Raw genomic sequence first — 18,402 nt, 5'->3', positions numbered from 1 at the left:
AAACCAGAGCTCACGCGCATACAGAGCTCAGACCTGCACACTCACAAATCCTAGATGGTCTTTTCACCACAATGTGCTGGCCAGAGAAGCTCGTCAGCTTCCTTAAAATTGGTGGTCCCTTCCACTTTGCCTTTTCCATGGGAGAGCAAATATAATTTATTAAATTCAAAAATATTGTAAGTGTGCTGGGTGACGGGCACGTCTTGGTTGCCGCTTTCCTCAGACACACTCAGACCCCTCTTCCTGATGCTGGCCCCCGACCGCTCTCCCCGTAGAGGGCCTCTGGGCCGGTACGAATCCAGCCCGAATCCGCTCTGGCGCTCTAATCCCGTATCGGCTTGCCGGCGCGAAAGCCGGCGCTGAGCCAGACGCCGGCGCGGATTCCAGAGGGAGTCGAGGGGGGGGTTACCGGGCGGAAAGCGGGTCTGCCCGGGCCGCTATATTTACACAGCGGCCCGAGCGAGAGCCCGACTCGGTCGCCCGAAGCTCCCTCCTGATTGGAGCTCCGCCCGGCAGCTGTCTGTCGCCCCGCGCCGTTGGCTCACAGCTATTTCAGGAGCCGGGAAGCGCCGGAGGCTGTTTGTTTGTGTGCCTCCCGCCGGGCCAGAGCAGAAAACACACAAACACGCCAAACAAGCAGGCCTCTTTCTCCGTCATCCTCTCTTTCTCTCTTTCTCTTTCCGGGAATGAAGGAGGGAACATTACTGTATGTGACACATACACGTATTCATATACGTATGGACTGTACCTGATGTGCTCAAAGATTCAGTTTACAGGTAAGCCCTGTTTTATGTCTTGGCAGAGCTTGGCTCAAAAATGATAAATAATTCAACGGACTCCTTCCATTCCCCACCTGCCGCCAGGCTTGGAGTTTTGCACGGTTGCTGGGGCGATGCGCTCGGCAGGTGTTGGCAGGCGTCGCCCGGTGCGCGGCGTGCGGTGAGTCTGGCGGAGTCGCGTCAGACAGCGAGCCCCGCGCCGGTCCTTTCGCCTCCTGCCCGCCTCGCGGCTCTCTCTCTCTCTCCCCCCGGAGACACCAGGTGACATCAGGGTTTCCGTACCGCACGCCGCGGACGCAGCTGTAAGCGCGGCGCTCGCTCGCAGATTACACGTCTCCGGAGAGAGAAGCGTTCGGCCAGACCTCCCCCCGCGCGTCGGCCGGGAAATGAGGAGCTTTAGGTTTTCCTCGCCGCGCCGCGCCGCGGTCGCCGCTTTGTTCCGCGGGAAATAGAAACGGGGAAGGAGGGCTGATGCATTGTGGGAGAGCTGTGCCTCCCGGTATTGTGTTCGGCTGACAGGCTGACAGACGCGCACGGAGAGAAGATTTATTTGCTCTGGGTTTATTTTTGGATGTTTGGAAGCAAGAGGCTGGAGAGGATTTGCTGAATGTTCTTCGGTGTAGGCGTTGTGTGTCTAAGTGTGCATTTATGTGAGATTTATGTGTGTGTATGTGCATGTGCGTGTATGTATGCATGTCAGTAGTGTTTTTATGTGATTTGCGCGTGTACGTGCGCGTGCAAGTGTGTGTGCGCGTGCGCGTTTGTGTGCATGTACAGTATGCATATGTGAGAAGCGTGTGCCATTGGATTTGTGTTGTGACATGCATTAGTCAGTAGGGTTTTTGTGATATGTGTTGTGTGTATGAATTTGTTTGCATGTTTGCATGTGCTTATAGGTCAGAATAGGACACAGATAGAAGACTCAGGGTCATGGCAGACATATAAGATGCATGTATGCATGACGGAGAGTGTACAGATTTACACAGTGTATGTCCTTCAGTTCAGTACGCATTATCACTGACAGGAGAAGCTGTGGGATGAAAAATCTGCAGTTGAACACAATACATTAAAAATAAGCTTATACTGTACCCCTGTCTCACGTGGCAACTCGAGGGCCAAATGGTGAACAAATAAGAGTGGGTCTTGACTAGGTATTTATAAATACCTGCATTAAAACAAATGACTGATTGACTTTGACAATGGGTTCCTCAGGAATGGAGGCTAGTTGGTGAAAGATTTACTAATGGATTACACACGGTGTTCAGGCCAGTGTGGAGACGCTGTGCATCGCTGTATAAGTTTAGGGGATGACTCATGAAATCTGTGTTAAAGATGACTGGTATCCTCCAAAATGGTTGGTATAAAACAGGGGCCAATGTAGCTGTTATAAAGCGGGTGTCACTGGGTGTCAGTATAACTGGTAGGAGATGGGAATGACACAAGTTGCCCTTTTGGGTCAGACATGCTCGTCCTGTTGGTGCTTGGTGCTCTTGGAGCAGACCAGGACAATACCCACCTAAACACAACAGCTAAACATTAGGCATTATTTCAGACAGCTTTCCCTGATCGTTTGAGACCCCAGGTATGGTTATTACACACCTGCCTCACAGGTCAGCTTTTCTTCAGTTTCCCTGCCGATCCTCCCCTTTTCAGTGACCTGTGCTCAGTCTGCTGTCTGTCTTCTCCCGCCATGGCGCATGACACACCCGGCCGCCATTCTGCCCTGTGACATCATTCTTATGTCAGAGCTGCTGTCTGAGTCTCAAAATTACCCAAAATTAGTACCTGTGCTGGTGCACAAATTGCTTTCCACAAGACCTACGCCTAGGAATTGATTGGTCTATCAAATGTTTTGGACACAGGCTCTACCTCTCCTAACATTCTCCCAAGAGCCCAGCCGTAGACATACATTTTTTTAGTTTGAATGCCGTCATCTTGCACCTGCAAGGGGGGTAAGTGTATGTGTACAGAAGCAAGCAGAGCCCTGCATTTGAGCTACCTGATTAAAGAAAGGGCCTTTGAGCCTCCATACATGATCCTTTAAGGATTTTTATATATGTGTACTTCTGTTGCCGTTGTTTGACTCTGCACTGACTGATGGCATCTGCTCTTGGCTGTGTGTGTGTGTGTGTGTGTGTGTGTGTGCACGCACGCGCGTGCGTGTGTGTATATGTGTGCACGTACATGCGTGTGTGCCTAAGTCATACATTTATGGATTAGAGGGTGGTGTGTGGGTGTTGAATTGACAGCTTGGACCAGATTACACTGATCTCTTCAGTGAGATCCTTCATAGCTATAGACTACACCGAGATAATGAGAGAGAGAGAAATAGAGACAAAGAGAGAGAGAGAGTAAAGGGAGAGAACTCTTTTGCTTCCTCATGCATTCAATCTCAAACCTGTAATCCAGGTCATCGAATGATTTTACTTCCACTCAGTTGTGAGAAGCTGTTGCGGGATGGAAGATGAGTACTAGCAAAACTCACCGATTTCTGCCTCTGCCTGCCATGCTGTCAACACCGCACGCTGTGCCGCTCTTCCCTGCTTCCGTTTTACCCGGACAGGCCCACGTAGTCTACATGCAGTCATACCACCACAGAGCAGTTAATCCTTCATCTGGGTTCAGATTAAGATGCTTCATTTTTGCCGTTTTGCTGACTGGCTAACTGGCATGGACGAAAAGTGCTTTTAATAGCCTGTTAATATTCAAAGTGTGAGTCCAGATGCATCAGGCCGGTGGTGATTATCTGAAAGTCAGCCTTACCAGCCTTTGTGACTGTAGCTGGGTGGAACTTCCCTTCGCTGCACGTTCAGTACATGTACACTAGAGGGGGCTGTATCACCAGGGGTCCTATTTTTTGGCAGGAGGCCACCTTTTTTTCTCTTGAATAAAATTAGCATTATATATGTTAAAATGAAAAATCAGTTTCATAGAATGTATAGACCCAACTTCACATAAAATGATAATTTTTTTAGTGTGTGCCATTTTTGTAATTTAATGTGGTATTAAGCAGCATGAAAATGCAGTATTTAAAAAAAAGTCATATCCAGAAGTGGCCAGAATATTTTTATGTATTTACTGTATATAAAAATGTATTTTATATATTTTGGGACATATTTTAAAAATTGCAACTTTATTTTGAGTTATTAATTAAGTACAGCATATTTTACCATATACTGATATACTTTACTTTCTTGTAAGCATCAGGAAGATTTGCTTGCTTGAGAGCCAGTTAACTACCCCACCCTATTAGAAATGTTGCACCCTATTTTGTTAGCAGTGACTCCACCCCTTGTTGTCAAAGCCCCTCCCCTCTAGGCATAAGAACTCCTAGCTCAAAGGGAATATGTTAGTAAGCTGGAAACAGCACAGGCACAGGGAAAGGCTTGCGCTGAAGCACTATAAAATGATGATAAATTAAAATAGAAGGTGCTGTAAAGAGACCGTGTGGAACAGAGGTCAGTCTGAGACGAATGGAACTGAGTTCTTGCCGAGGACTGTCTGTCTGACAGGATGGGGACAGTGCAGCGCAGGGTGGGACAATCCAGGGACAAGGCTGCGGTTCACTTCCAAAGCCTGGTCCTGAAGAGGCCAGCTTCCCTGAACAACCTGGCTGACCTCCAGAAGGTAACCAGGGGAGATTCTAATATTAACACGTGTCAAACATTTTGCATGCTATTAGTATCGCATGGACTTCTCCTGCTGGCTCTCATACCCTTATAAACCCTTTTTTTATGGTGTTATTGTATTCGTAAGGTTCTTGTTGTCCTGGGGATGGTTACTATAGAGATTTGGCAGTTTTGTGGGATATCCATATTTGTTTTATCCAGAGGAGGTTAATATAATATACAAATATGATAGACCACACTAGAATAGAATGTACTATAAAAATTGATAAATCATTTATAAATATATATATATTTTTTGCAATGAACCTGAATAGAATTGCTTACATGAAAAATGTCAGTACTTGGCATTAACACTTACAGGTAATAAGGGATATTGAATGACATCTGAAATAAAAACAATGCATTTAAACATTTATGAATTATATATATATATGGTGGTGATTTGGTGCTTGTGTAATTGTAATGTTATATATTGACATGTCTTTCGGGAATGCTGAGTAGGAGATGCCATTCCAGTGTATTTTAATCTTGCAACCTTCCGAAGACTTAATATTATGGAGAACTTTGAATTAAATAAAAAGTGCTATACTTCTTGTCATTGTAGCAAATATAAAATATTGATCAATGGAAAGCCTTTGGTGGTGTTCAACCTCACCCCTCATCTCACTGCCTTTATCTGAACTTTAGTTGAAGTTGTTGCACATGAAAATATGTGTAACTCGGATACATTCAGTTTTTTTGCAACTGACTAATGGGGACGTGCAGATACACTTTCACAAAGGTCTGTCACCCTCTTAAACTTGCATTTTACAGATATCCGGTGCCAGCAGTGGTCAGTGTTAAGGGAGAAAATAGCACTAAACTGAATACATCTCTGTTGAAAAATATTAATGAAAAGGCCTCATGAAACAGAACAGCTGACCGCCCCGAGTATGAGAAAACCGAATAGAGAAATTTCTCACAGAGAATTCAGAGGTCCCAAGCATGCTCCCATGGGCTTTCCAGTATGTGAAATTCCTTCATTCTTGTTGCCTTTGCATACACACCCGGTTCCCAGCAAACCTTCGCCGAGATGGCCCACTGAAAAGCCAGGCTTCGGAACATTAGTGCAAAAGGCCAGAAGTCGTCTGGCCCCTGTCTGTGGCCCGGTTCACATATGAGCCCAGAATTCTAAGGGAGAAGGGGGGGTTCTCTTGTGTCTTCAGTTATGTGCTGTATGTGAGCATCATATTGTGATTTACTCTGGAGGGAAAATTGGAGGATTTGCTCCCAAGGGTGGGTTAATATTCAAATGCTTGGCCTCACCTCTGGGTTTTTCACCGGTCAGTAGCAGTGTCAGTGAGACAGAACTTAATTTGTTGCATATGTTGCATAATCCGTTGCCTGTGCTTTACTCGTTGCTTCAGACAAAATGTGTTATTTTTCTTAAGAACCTACAGGACGGTTGTATTGTACGGTTGTGTTGTTCTTTCCTTTAGCTATTGTATCTGTGGGTTGTTTCAGGAGACAGTTGACTTCGCAGTCATTCATTTCACTGTCAGCCAGGTCTGTGAGGGACATTTTCTCATTCACGCAGAATTTTCTGGCACACTCACTGACACACAATTTTACAGGAATGAAAATACCTGTACATACTGTTGCGATCCTCATTTGGTTATGAGGTATCATTATGATGACAAAACACTATTGAGGATTCAAGCCAATGACATTTTAAGTGTGTTAAAAATGTAAGTATTGCAATGCAATTTTGCTTACAGCTTAAAGCTTCAAAGAGCATCTACTAAAAAGGACAAATTGTCACATAGGGAATGTTTACCTTAACTTTGTGAGAAGGCTCAGGGAAGCAGATATAGCTGGTAGGTGTTTGTGCAGATGTAGATGCAGAAGCACAGTGTTCACACAGGCTCACAAGGTTAGGATGCTGGAGGGCTTCTCTCACATCTTGCTAGATATGTTTAAAGGCTGTGTTCTGACTTCTCAGAAGTGTTTCTGTTTTCCGCTGTACTTGCCCTCCTGAGATTAGAGAACAAGGTCTCGGGGATTAGAAGATGAATTAAACATTTGTTTACGAAGTCTTACGGAATTAGAAAGCACAGTGAAGCGGAAGACACAGGGTCTTTCAGAGCCAGTTGTTAAAGAGGGAGAAACACAAGTAACAAACTGTGTATCACTGAGTTGCCCACTCCATAAAGCCAAAGAGGTCACAGTCGGCACATTGCCATGTGGCAATAAATAATTCTGTGTATAGGCTTCCCTTTAGGTGTTCTTTGCTGGTGTTTTAACTACACATGACACAGGTATTTAACCAAGTGTTAAAGTTCTGCTATGGCCAGGCTAAAATCATTAATGACCATAGCAGTCATTAGGAAAGAGAGGGAGAGGTCAGATGGGAGAAGCATTACTGGTGAATGAATTACTCATTGGACAGAAAGTGAAAGGACAAAGGCAGAGATATTACACAGACCTTAGTGCCAGTTCAGACTAGGAGTGTCATTTCCTGGGGGTGTGGCCTAAGGACCTTGGACCTCTGATTGGCCACACCCCTCCAGGAAAGTCTGAACTACAGGGGCGGACTGGAGAGGAAGTGATCACACCTAGGGTTTCTTAGCTAATATACCTCGCCCTCCCCTCTACTTGAACTGGCAGCATAGTTACTCATTAAACCCGTGGACTGAGGAGACTCTTGACCATGGCTGTAACAGATTAACATCAGTGGAATGTAAAACATTCAGTTTCTGCTATTTTCTTGAGCTGGCATAGTGGAGTTAGTCTTGCGACACCCTGTTGCAATACTGTCTCAAACATACAAAAATAAGCAATGTGTCTGGACAGACATGTTATTGTTCCTGTCTTATTTTAACCAGTGTTCACCTAGAACTAAGCTTTCCCCTTTTAACTAGCTCATAATGCCTCATAATATTATGTTGCTTTCACACCAACCATATTTAGTCCATTTGAATTGGACCCCGGGGTATTTACCCCCTTGGTTCGGATCGTTAATCGAGCCCTAGTAGTGTGGACGAAACAGCTCTCTGGTTCGACTCAAAGAGGTGGTCTCGGGCCACTTCCAAGCGAACTTTTCATTTCTGTTGAGAACACCATTTGAACCAGGATTTTACTGCTTACACAAAATTTTACACAAAATTATCTTTATTATATGTATGCTTACTGTATACATATTTATATATGTATGCTTACTGAGAGAGGCTCCCTTAGGATCAGGGGATTTCATCATTTTGGTACAGATTTTGGTACTTTATTTCAAACTTTGAACCATGTATGTACTGTGTATAGTTTTGGAGATAATTTATTTAAGACAGGGATTCTTACAAAAAGCCCTTGATTTCAAGTGAGCTTTAAGGGGTTTACTCATGGAAAGCAAGCTGGTTAGAGCGTGGCGTCTCATTTTTAATTCTTCTTTCAAATGATGAATCTCACAATGCTACCAACGGCTGTGTAAATATTATGATCAATAAACAACACAAATGTCAGACACCGAAAGACGACTGGCTCGAAGAAACAGGAGTAATTATTTTATCATCATCCATTGTAATCTTAAAAAAGATCTTGGAATATCTGTGTTTATAGAGCACAATTAATTTTTGCATTTTTTCTGCATAAAAATGCAGAATCCAGAAAACCACAGGTTTTCTCCGATGTTTTCTATACTTTGTTTTTTCTGTGGGGAGGAGCGGAGGGGGGTCTACGAGATGCACACGCTTGCTGACACGCAGTCTCCGGAGAGGGAGGCTAACAAAGAGCAAACCCAAAACTTCTGTCCTTGAGTAGCCTAGGCGTAGGTCAGGTTAGGTCTGCCCTCATGAGGACACTGGAGGAAGCGGGGATGCAAACGTGATCATGCGAGTAGCCTGAATGATGCGTTGAACAGTGATGCCGAGACAGCTGTTTTTAAATCTGAGCAGCTCAAAAGTATTCTAAAAATTAGCATAGCCTACTACAGTAATGCAAGCACCAAAACCGCTTCATTGCTAGGAATGTTGTTTGTGTTTGCCATGGTACTTTTCACTATGAATTTTATTTATGCAGCTGTCATACGGTGCGCTCTGTAATGTTTGAGACAAAGATATTTTTGTGTATTTAACATTTTTAGACTTGTAATCAAACAGTTCACGTGTCGTTAAAGTGCAGATTCTTGGCTGTTAAATGGTATTCTTATACATTTTGGTGTCACTATGTAGAAATTGCAGCGGTTTTTATACATAGCCCCCCCCCACCCCCCATTTCAACTTTTAAAATTTTGGATGGTCAACATTTTCTTTGGTTTCTCAGGACAGTTCCGGGACCATGAATAAAATGAAGGAGAATGGATTCCAAAGAAATTCTGAGCAGTGTTGTGTGAAAGTGAAAAAACTGCATCAAGACTACATCAAAGTCCACGATGTGGTAGCTCTTCCTATGTTAAGGACAAATATGTGTGGTATGACAACCAAATCAAGATCAACATGAACATAACCTGATGGAGGTCGGTGATGTAAGATATAGTACAGGCAGCAATTGCGAGGGTTTTATATTTGTATCTGCCAGTTGTATCGTAATGTTCACCATTACATGCTTCATAAGTTTAACTATTATAAGTTGTCAGTCGTTATACACCCTTAATAATTGTTATTTGTTGCTCAAATCAGGGCATATAGCCATTACTGAGAGCTGATGCAGGCATTATGAAGCCTTAATGAGATTGATAAAATATTACCATTTTCCTATTGTGTTCTAGCAATTCAGTCTTGTTACTATGGAAACAGTAGTAGGACTCCTCTTGTCTCTCAGCATTACAAGGTCTTATTCTCAGCTCCTTTTTAACCAGTTTTTATCCTTGACTGTTTTCTTTTCTCTGAATGTGGGATGCCTTACGCTATGCGTAGGCCTGTATCATCATCGCTGCCTCCTGCTCTGTTGGCCTGGGAGAGCACGGACATGCCACGCGTGCACTGCACTCTGAAGCATGTGCCCCAGCCCTGCAGGGCAGCGCACTTTATCAACAGCAGGCACAGCACTGACAGGCTGCAGGCCACCGACTGGCCAGGGCAGGCTCTCTTGTGTGATAACCACAGGGCTATATATGTTTTTATTCTCTTTGATTTGCGTTTGCTTCCTTTCTATGTTAATGCCGGAGGGAACATCAGCGGTAGCAGGAATGATGGCAGGCCAGTGAGCCAGTGATAATTGGTGCAGCGTTTGGGCTTTTAGCACTGTCTGTTTTTTAAACATAATCAAAGTGTATTTATGATATTTCAGAAGATCCATTATTGCCACTTTTGTATGGAGATGTAAGCACTATAATGTACAGTAGGCGGACTATATGGTGTACATTGTACAAGGTCATTTATAGTGATTTGTTGTATTAAATACATGTGAATATGTCCTCCTGTTTTTTGAAAATGACAAAATTTGTTTTCTAGTTTGTGGATTTCACATTTGCCAATATCTAGTGCATTTTGTTTTGGTGGGAAAAGCAGTTTGAACTAAAAACAAGACCAAAGCAGACTCATGCTTTTTACTTCATAAGAGACCGATGAATATGGAAGGAATGCAGGAAGTTGTAAATAATTCAGCAAGGTGTGTGGAGTTTATTATGAAGTGCTGGAGATAAGGCATGTTTGCTTATTTGCCTTACTTTCTATCTTGAATTGTGTCATCGGTGTGGCGAGACCAGGGGGTGGGGTGGAGACCAAGAAGCAAAGTGGGAGGCGGGGCATGTCTCATGGCTGCGGTTCGTCATTTGGTTTCTGTGTGTGGCTACTTCAGTGTACAGCACATAGAGCAAGTGACCTTTCTCTGGTGTGGACATTCATTTTTCCTTTCAGGAGAGCCAAAATGCATGTGAGTGTGTGGCTTTCAATATAACCCTTTCTCTTTTTAACTTTATTTTGTTTGTGTTAGGGGTTCTTTGAGTTCATCAGTGTTGAAGTTCTGTAATGTATTGAATAGAACAGTTTTGGTTTTCTGCAGAATGTTGAGTTATTCAATATTATTCTGCTGTGGTGTGTTGAGTGGGTCAGTATTAATTTCCTGTGATGTGTTGTGTAGGTTAGTGTGTGTTGTATTGAGTAGGTTTATATTTGTAGTTGGGTGCTCAGTAGGACTGTATTAGTTTGCTATAGAACGTTGAATAGGATACTGTTAGCCTGAACTGTGTTAAGTTTGGTTTGCTGTGGTGTGTTGAGTAGTCTTCTGTAGTGTGTTCTCTATTGTCTCTAGTGGAAGCATAGAACAGCATAGGAACTACTGTCTTATGGGGATGGGGGGGGGGGAGGGGTGGCTCAACTACAAAGCAGCACTGACTGTGCCCTGTGATTAAACCTGAGAAGCTAAGAGTGAAATCGTGTGAGTTTGGACGGTGATGCATGCATGCTGTCTGCATGCGGATAGTGTCTGGGGAGAGAGTGGAGGGTTCGAAAGTGCGGCGAGTGCGGTTGTCTCTGATTTCAGACATGTAATTTTGCATCGGCCCAGGGGGCAAGCGCGGTTAGAGCTCGTCACAACGTGCAACAGACTGATTATGTGGAGGAATGGCCAAACATCCGGTATGCGAACAAATATGCTCACCAATCTCATGAAACACCACAGAAGACAAGAGTAGTTTTAACCTTTGCAAATGGAGGATATGTGATAGTACTGCACACAGGGATGACAGTAATTTTAACACCTAGCCTCTCTTTTTTTAAGCATAGAACATTAAGCATACCTGCATTGGTTACTTATACAGCCTTTTTTTGCTTGTCTTTATTAGGATGGCAAAATTTAGGAGGGCACTGTGCAGGAGTGAGTAAGTGTGTGCGTGCGCGTGTGCATGTCTGAGCGGTGTCAGGGGCCTTGTTATCTGCTCTGATGTATACGGTGGCTCACAGTAATACGGTGAGTGTGATTACAGGGCTGGTTAATGGGAGGGGCACAGAGCCACACACAGCGGCAGCACTGTACAAACACACTGTACACAGTTTGCATTGCTTTGCACTGCCTTTCACTCGTCTTCATCATCTCATTCACAAGATCTCACACTCAAGAGCGGTGAAGGAATCGCAGGCTAAATGTTCATAGAGGAAATAAACTGTGTAAATATATGTGGAAATAGATGTACATTGTGAAATTTGTCTGTTATTATAGCTTTTGCATATTGTGATGGTTATATAACATATTCTAAATATATCTGTGCATAAAACTACATTTATATGGTATATTGGCAGTATTGACTATATTTCCTAACATAAGAAGTGTTTTGTATTCAAAAATAATATTAATCCCAATATTTTGCAACCAGAGACTTTGACACATGAGACTTTCTCATCAGGGACATGCAGTCAGTGGGGGACTGTAGCTGTCTTACAGGGGTGAAAGGTCAGCAGAGGTCGATGAAATATTTGTGTGGGGTGTAATTGCTGTGGTGGGGGGTTACTTTGATTTAGGGTGGTCAGGCAAACATCTGCTACTCCTGTTTGTGTGTCTGTGTATGTGTGTGGGACGGGGTGGTTAATGGTAGACAAACTAGAACAAAAGGATGCATGTTGTTATTTCAGTTGTTCTGGGGCTTTCAGCAAGTCTGCTGCCGTGGACCAATGTGCAGTCTGCCAGTGTCAAAGGTCCTGCTGGCCATTTGTACATAACCCCCAACCCCCCACCCCTCCCCCCAGAACAGTCATTAAAGCTATGTGATGTCAGAGAAGCTCCCTTGAGAGTTGAAGTTATTTAGAAAACACCATAAGGGTAGTTAGTTTCTGTTTAGTTGAGATTTGTGACTAGATGTCTGTTGAGGCTGTGATGCGAGGCTTTGAAGGTGGGCTCCGTGTTGAGAAGACAGCGTTCAGAGAGAGCCAGGCATTTCCACACTTCCTCCGCCAAGTCCCTCAGGCTGGAAGGGCATCTGCGGGAGGCATCAGTTTGGGGAGCTTCTCTTCCTCTTTGTCAGTCCTGTTTACTTAGTCTTGTCTGTTGGTGCATGAAGCTCTGAAACACTGTTCCCCCGGTAGCCCCTGAGACATTAAGGGAAGAAATCATTTAAGGATGGGGCCTGCCACCGCTGGCTTCCTGTCCCTGATGCCACGACTTATCGCTGCTGTCTGATTACTTCCTGCTCAAATCTGACTTGTTGAAATCAGGTTGCCTCCCACTGGAATCAGATAGATTTTCGTTGCAGCCTGTGACTGATTCTCAATGCGGACCCCCTAAGGCATTCACGTATATCTGCCTGTTATCCTCACTGTGTGTCTCAGGAGCGACAGAGACTGGAGACCATCCTGAGTCTGTGTGCGGAGTACAACAAGGGGGACATGCCCGGTGGGGGAGAGGCTGGCCGCCTGGGCTTCCCCGGGACGGGCCGTGGGGAGGGCGGCGGCCGGAGGCCAGCTGCAGAGACGGCGGGGGCTGGCGTGTCCCTCCGTGGGCCCCAGAGGCAGAGGGAGAGCGATGAGGAGAACCTTAAGGAGGAGTGCAGCAGCACAGAGAGCACACATCAGGAGGTGAGCTTTGTCGAATATGCACTGATCACAGACCGTGATGCAGTGATCATAGACCGTGATGCAGTGATCACAGACCGTGATGCTGTGATCTTAGACCGTGATGCAGTGATCACAGACCGTGATGCTGTGATCTTAGACCGTGATGCAGTGATCTTAGACCGTGATGCTGTGATCACAGACTGTGATGCAGTGATCACAGACTGATGCAGTGATCGCCATACTTTAAATAAATAAAGTATGGCAAAATATGAAGTCTATTTCTTAAGAAATATATTTTTCAGTATTTTCCAGTATATAAGTGTGTGGCATATTCTGTATTTGAAAATGTATTACTTATATTCTCTAATTTGTGCACTATATGCAAATGAAGAATATATTTAATATAGCATCAAATTAGGGTAGCAATAATTGATACACTCTCGTATGTGGAATATTACGGATGTTGCATTAAAAGTGTATACCCTATAATTATTCAGCATAAGCTGCCTCATCATAAGGGATGATACATGTGGAAAATGCAGAGAGTATGAAATTGAGTTTTCTCTCCTGAGTATAACTTCCCTCTTGGCAGCACGAGGACTCAGCTGGCCCTGTCGCCGGGCAACAGGAGCTGGGCTACCTGGAGGAGGAGAGGGTCAGAATCCTGGCCCGTGTCGATGAACTGAAAACCCGTGTCACAGAGCTGGAACAGCAGATACAGGAGTCACGGCAGGAGGTGAGTCAACACCAGGAAAACAGAGCAGAACTGGGCGGAGCAAAGTAATTCAAGTATTTGAATCATGAGAAATACAGGACTGGCTTGGTGGTGGTCAAGTGCTCGGAACTGCACAGGGTTGTTGTGTTGGAAAAATGGATTTGAAAACTTCGCAACTGGTAGAGTTACTACCATACTGGTAGAAAATATTGCTCTTCATACAAAAACACTGATTATTTCAAATCGGAAAATTGTTGATTACACAGCGATAGTTCTATTTTTAGGTTAATTGAGCCTCACTCACGAGTTCCACCTTGGGTTTGAATCTTGTGTTGAACCAAACTGTTGTACCCTTATGCAAAGCTCATTGCTTTGGGGAAAGCAGCTATCGCAGTGGCCAACGTGTGCCATGTAAGTAAGTGTGGGCATGGCATTGATCAGTGTGTGTCCGCACCACAGGCTGAGATGGAGCGGGCACTGCTGCAGGGAGAGAGGCAGGCCGAGCTGGAGCAGATGGAGGCAGAGATGGAAATCATCGCACAGCTGCAGGACAAGCTCAGAGAGCTGGAGAGCGCCATCCAGAGGAAGAAAGACAAGGTGACTGACACACGCCAAAAACGTTTTTATAGGCTTACTAAGCTGGAGAACACCGTATCAGGGATGGAGACAACATACATATGGATGCACATTAACATGTATATACATACACACACATTTCATACACGATCTCTAGTAATATCACGGATAAGACAACGTACACAAGATTGCACATTAACATACACTCACACACACACACACACACACACACACACACAGACCTTACACACAGACTCTATAACAATCTCACTAATGCTCTCAGTCATACACTCTGTCCGACACACCAAACTTGGCCCTTTGCACAGTTGTGTTTCAGCTGACCTCCAGGCATGGATACTGCCAACACGTTTTCCAGGTTTTCTCACACTTTTCTCCAGGTAAAGAAATATTAAAAGAAAGGTCATTGGTGTTGCTTTAGTGGAAACACCATATTTATGAATGTCTGTAAATATGTTATGTATAATCAAAATGTATTTTTTTCAGTTCATGAACTCTGTTCAGTCCAGAGCTATGAGTTGATGTGTATTCCTATCTATAATTTAAAGCCTCATTAAGGTAGCACTTTGCAAGACCAAAAAGAGGCAATACTCTTACAAGTTAAATGGGCTTTCTAAAAGAAAGCAGTCAACATCTCTTTTCTGCACACAAAAAAATATGATGTTGCGAGTTGTCTCTGTGTGGCGAAGCAGAAGATGGAGTGAAATAGTTAATATATTAAAATGCAAATTATCAAATGCTAATTATGCTGTAATTATAATATTTACTTAAAGTGTGCAGTTCAGTTTTGTGTGTTGAATCTGCTTCTGAGAAAATTTCTGGAAGCTGAGTTTTGTTCTGCTGTCCTTAATGTGTTGTAGTTGGTCTTAATTCCTTTTAAACAGCTGCTCTGTATTTGCTCGGTTACTGCTGGTCGCAGAGTGGTTTAACAGCGGTCTGGTCCATGAAGTGTCCTTGCACAGTAAAGCCCAGTTTACTATGCTGATTTTGCTGTGTTAGATTTTTTTGATATCTGGGTGAAACTACTGCAGATTGTCCTTATAAAACCCCAGTGAACATACCCCTCTTTCAAATCTCTGTCTGTTCTGTCCATGTGCTGTGGGCCATGAACAAAGCTTTCTATCTGTCCGCTTTTACCTTTTGGATTTGTCTTCCAAATACGAGGTGAGTGGTGGTGTATTAGGTGAAGGTGGCTGTCATAGGTAGTGTACATAGGTGGCTTTTTGTGAGCTGTTCAGTAGTTTCATAGTCCCTTTACATCTCTCTTTTTGTCCATTTCTGCCTTACTTGGGATTCTATTCTTGGCTTTACTAACCAGCTTTTACTAATTCTTTAACCCTCGACTGTTCTCACTGTGAGGGTCCTCTCTCTGGCCTGGTGACCTCTCCTTATTTTTCCACGGAGAGGGTAGCCTTGGTACTGTATACGGGTAAGATGCTGAGTTTCCACTGTGGAACTGGGTTTGACTGCTGTGGTGCTTTGTAGGCCAGGGCTCAATTGGTGGCGGCTGGTAATCTGAAAATAGATGGGGCGGAAAAAAAACTTTAAGTTTTAATCAATAAATACACTTAATGAAGAAGGATACATCACTGTTAATCACCACGTTGACTTTCAGCACAACCTGCAATAAGGGCTATCTAACGCAAACTGTTCTTCAGGTTTCGATATGCAAATAAAAATGATTTTATTACTTACCTAATAGCCTAATTGAGTAGAATAGGCTTTATATGGTGCTAATGAGTATTTTGTGAGTTAACAGCTGTATTGTCAATCGAGGAAAATGACTGAAAACAGGTTGAAACCAATAATCAGTTTAAGGGAAAGTTCTCCACACTGTCAATTTTCAGCTCAGCAGCTGCCACTGGCTAAGATTAGAGGGTTAAAACACAGCGCTGCATAGTAACCTTTGGTTCAGTGTCAGTTTGGTATTTGGATGCCTTTATTTGCTGCGGATCTGAATATAAGACTTACAGTTAAATTGATGCCTCATGAAAATAACTTTCCATAAGTAATGCGTTCTCCTACTTTGGGGGTTGGAAGCTTGCGGATCGCGAACCGCATGCGGCTCTTTGACCGTCCCTTTGCTGCTCCAAGGCCAAATTAGAAATGAAAAAAATGGAATAAAGTAATAGTAAATACAGCGTAGTAAAAAGATCCTCTCATCACTTACCATCATCCTCAACAGTAGAAGACACTGCTCTCAATGCGTCGTTTTTCATGTTTACATTTTCACACATTTGCTGTGGGTACTGGTTCCTGATGACCTTACCGCCATAGAGAACTGTGTGCTTTGCGGCAGTAATCATAGAAACAATCCCTTCAAGCGGAACTGTTATTCCCAACACTGTTGTCAGATGGTAGGTATGGAAAGCCAAACAAAAAATCTGGTGAAATGGCAAAAAAAAAAAGAGCAAGATTACAGATGAGAATTCAAGGATGAATGGACTTGTTTGCATTCATATCCAGTCTAGCTGGCTTCCCAGTGTGCTTAATTTGTAACAAGATGCCTAATGTTGAAAGACATTTTGCAAAAACCGTTTTACTTTCACTAAAACGTATCCCGTCAGACATGCAAGGAAAGCGACATTAACTGAGCTAGTTTAAAGCAGAGCAGAGTAAGTCTTCAGATAACACTGTTGCTGCTAATTTTGTGGCATCTCAAGACATGATCAAGCACGGAAAGCCAGTCAGTGATGCCAACTATATTCGCGGATGTTTTAGCAAAGTATTGGAACACCTCTAAGATGCCGTTATCTGCAAAGACTGTCAGAGATAGGAAATGTGTGTCCTGTTGTATTTGGAGTGTTTTTATGTTAGTTAAATTCTTAATAACTTTTTGTGTCTGCGTGCCATATCTCTTTGTGTTGTATAGATTTTAGCATATTGTTTTGTCATGACCTTCCCTTGTGTTTCCCAATAAATGCTGTCTTTGTTTGATGCTTAAAACTGGTTATATGTGGGTTGATAGTCGCTAAGAGCATATAATCCCTGGAAGCCTGCTCTTGTCAGAGCTTCAAAAAGGTTTCGCTCCACCACAAGCCCCATCGGTCGTCATGAAAGGATTGCTGAATTGCGCGATCAGCTCATCTGTTCAACAGTTGAAGTATATAGATATTCGTTCTTGTTTGAGCTGTAGATTGCTTAAGCATAAGCATTACCTTTACCTTCACAATAGGCATAATTACCTTAAAACGGCATTCAAGGCATAGCATAATAGCACATTATAACCTATGAAAGAGACAGATGTCCAGCCTGTGTTAAAATCCTACATTGATGTTCCCATGGTCTTGAGATTTTTGTTGAAATGGATTTCTGACACAATGGCTCTTCTCGCATTTTTGGTTGCCAACCCCTGTCCTACCGCCAACATTTAGACGTCCTATCTTACATCATTTTATACTGCATTTTGTCCTTATGACTGAATACTTACTGTAGTAGAAACCATACGATGTTACATATATGGTACTGAAACCAATGCAGCTATGCAGATACGGCCGGCTGTCATCCAGTAACAATGTGGCTATTGTTACTGGCCCTCTCATCGGATCTTAAGACCGTCCCCGTTAACGGGCAGCACCCTGTGGCGCCATGGGTTCCTGCCATGTACACGGAATATTTCCCACACCTGTCTGTGTCACTGAGATCTCAACATGTTTTAAATTATCTCTCCCCCTGAGGCACGTGCCTCCCATAAATCTGATGTTTGTTTTGTAGTAGGTTTTAAAATAATTAAATTCATAACAGCCCCTGTGGATAAACTGGTTTGTTTTAGAACAAAATTGAAGCCTGTTGTTTCATTTAATTTCATATAATACTTATGAAATTGAGTTAATTGAAATGAAGTGGTGTCTGGTATTTTGAAAAGATGATTGCTGTTGTAAATTGTCTATTTGCCAAATGAGAAAATATCTTTAATAAACTGAATTTCAAAATTGGATTACAGGAATTCTCAAGATGCTGAAAAGGGAAAACATATGCATACTAAAAGCACGTTTGTTTGGGGTAGGAGAAAACTTTGCTCAGCACTCATTTGTGAAAATCCAACAACAGTTAATAATAATAATAATAATAATAATAATAATAATAATAATAGATTTTATTTATATAGCGCTTTTACCCAACCCATAGACACTTTACTATATATATATATATATATATATATATATATATATATATATATATATATGTACATTTAAAACACAAAAAAGTTGTCTCTTACACTTGAATACAAA

The 18,402-nt window shown here is 43.0% G+C and overlaps 1 protein-coding gene across 19 annotated transcripts in view; it reads left to right on the top strand.

Moving 5' to 3' along the window:
• Window positions 1–18,402, top strand: part of phldb1a (pleckstrin homology-like domain, family B, member 1a) — an 81,537-nt gene that overhangs the window by 40,390 nt on the left and 22,745 nt on the right. For all 19 annotated transcript variants that reach the window (XR_004766898.1, XR_004766899.1, XM_035433251.1 and 16 more), the window contains 3 exons: window positions 12,637–12,882; window positions 13,454–13,597; window positions 14,036–14,173. Coding sequence is in view for 17 of the 19 variants with exons in the window: in XM_035433251.1 (XP_035289142.1) it covers window positions 12,637–12,882; window positions 13,454–13,597; window positions 14,036–14,173 (528 nt within the window). In the remaining 2 variants the exon portion in view is untranslated. The remainder of the gene's footprint in view (window positions 1–12,636; window positions 12,883–13,453; window positions 13,598–14,035; window positions 14,174–18,402) is intronic.

This window comes from Anguilla anguilla, chromosome 9, assembly GCF_013347855.1.
Source record: "Anguilla anguilla isolate fAngAng1 chromosome 9, fAngAng1.pri, whole genome shotgun sequence".
NCBI classification, from domain to species: domain Eukaryota; kingdom Metazoa; phylum Chordata; class Actinopteri; order Anguilliformes; family Anguillidae; genus Anguilla; species Anguilla anguilla.
The sequence above is the reverse complement of the archived record's forward strand: the minus strand, read 5'-3'. Positions and strand labels throughout refer to the sequence as shown.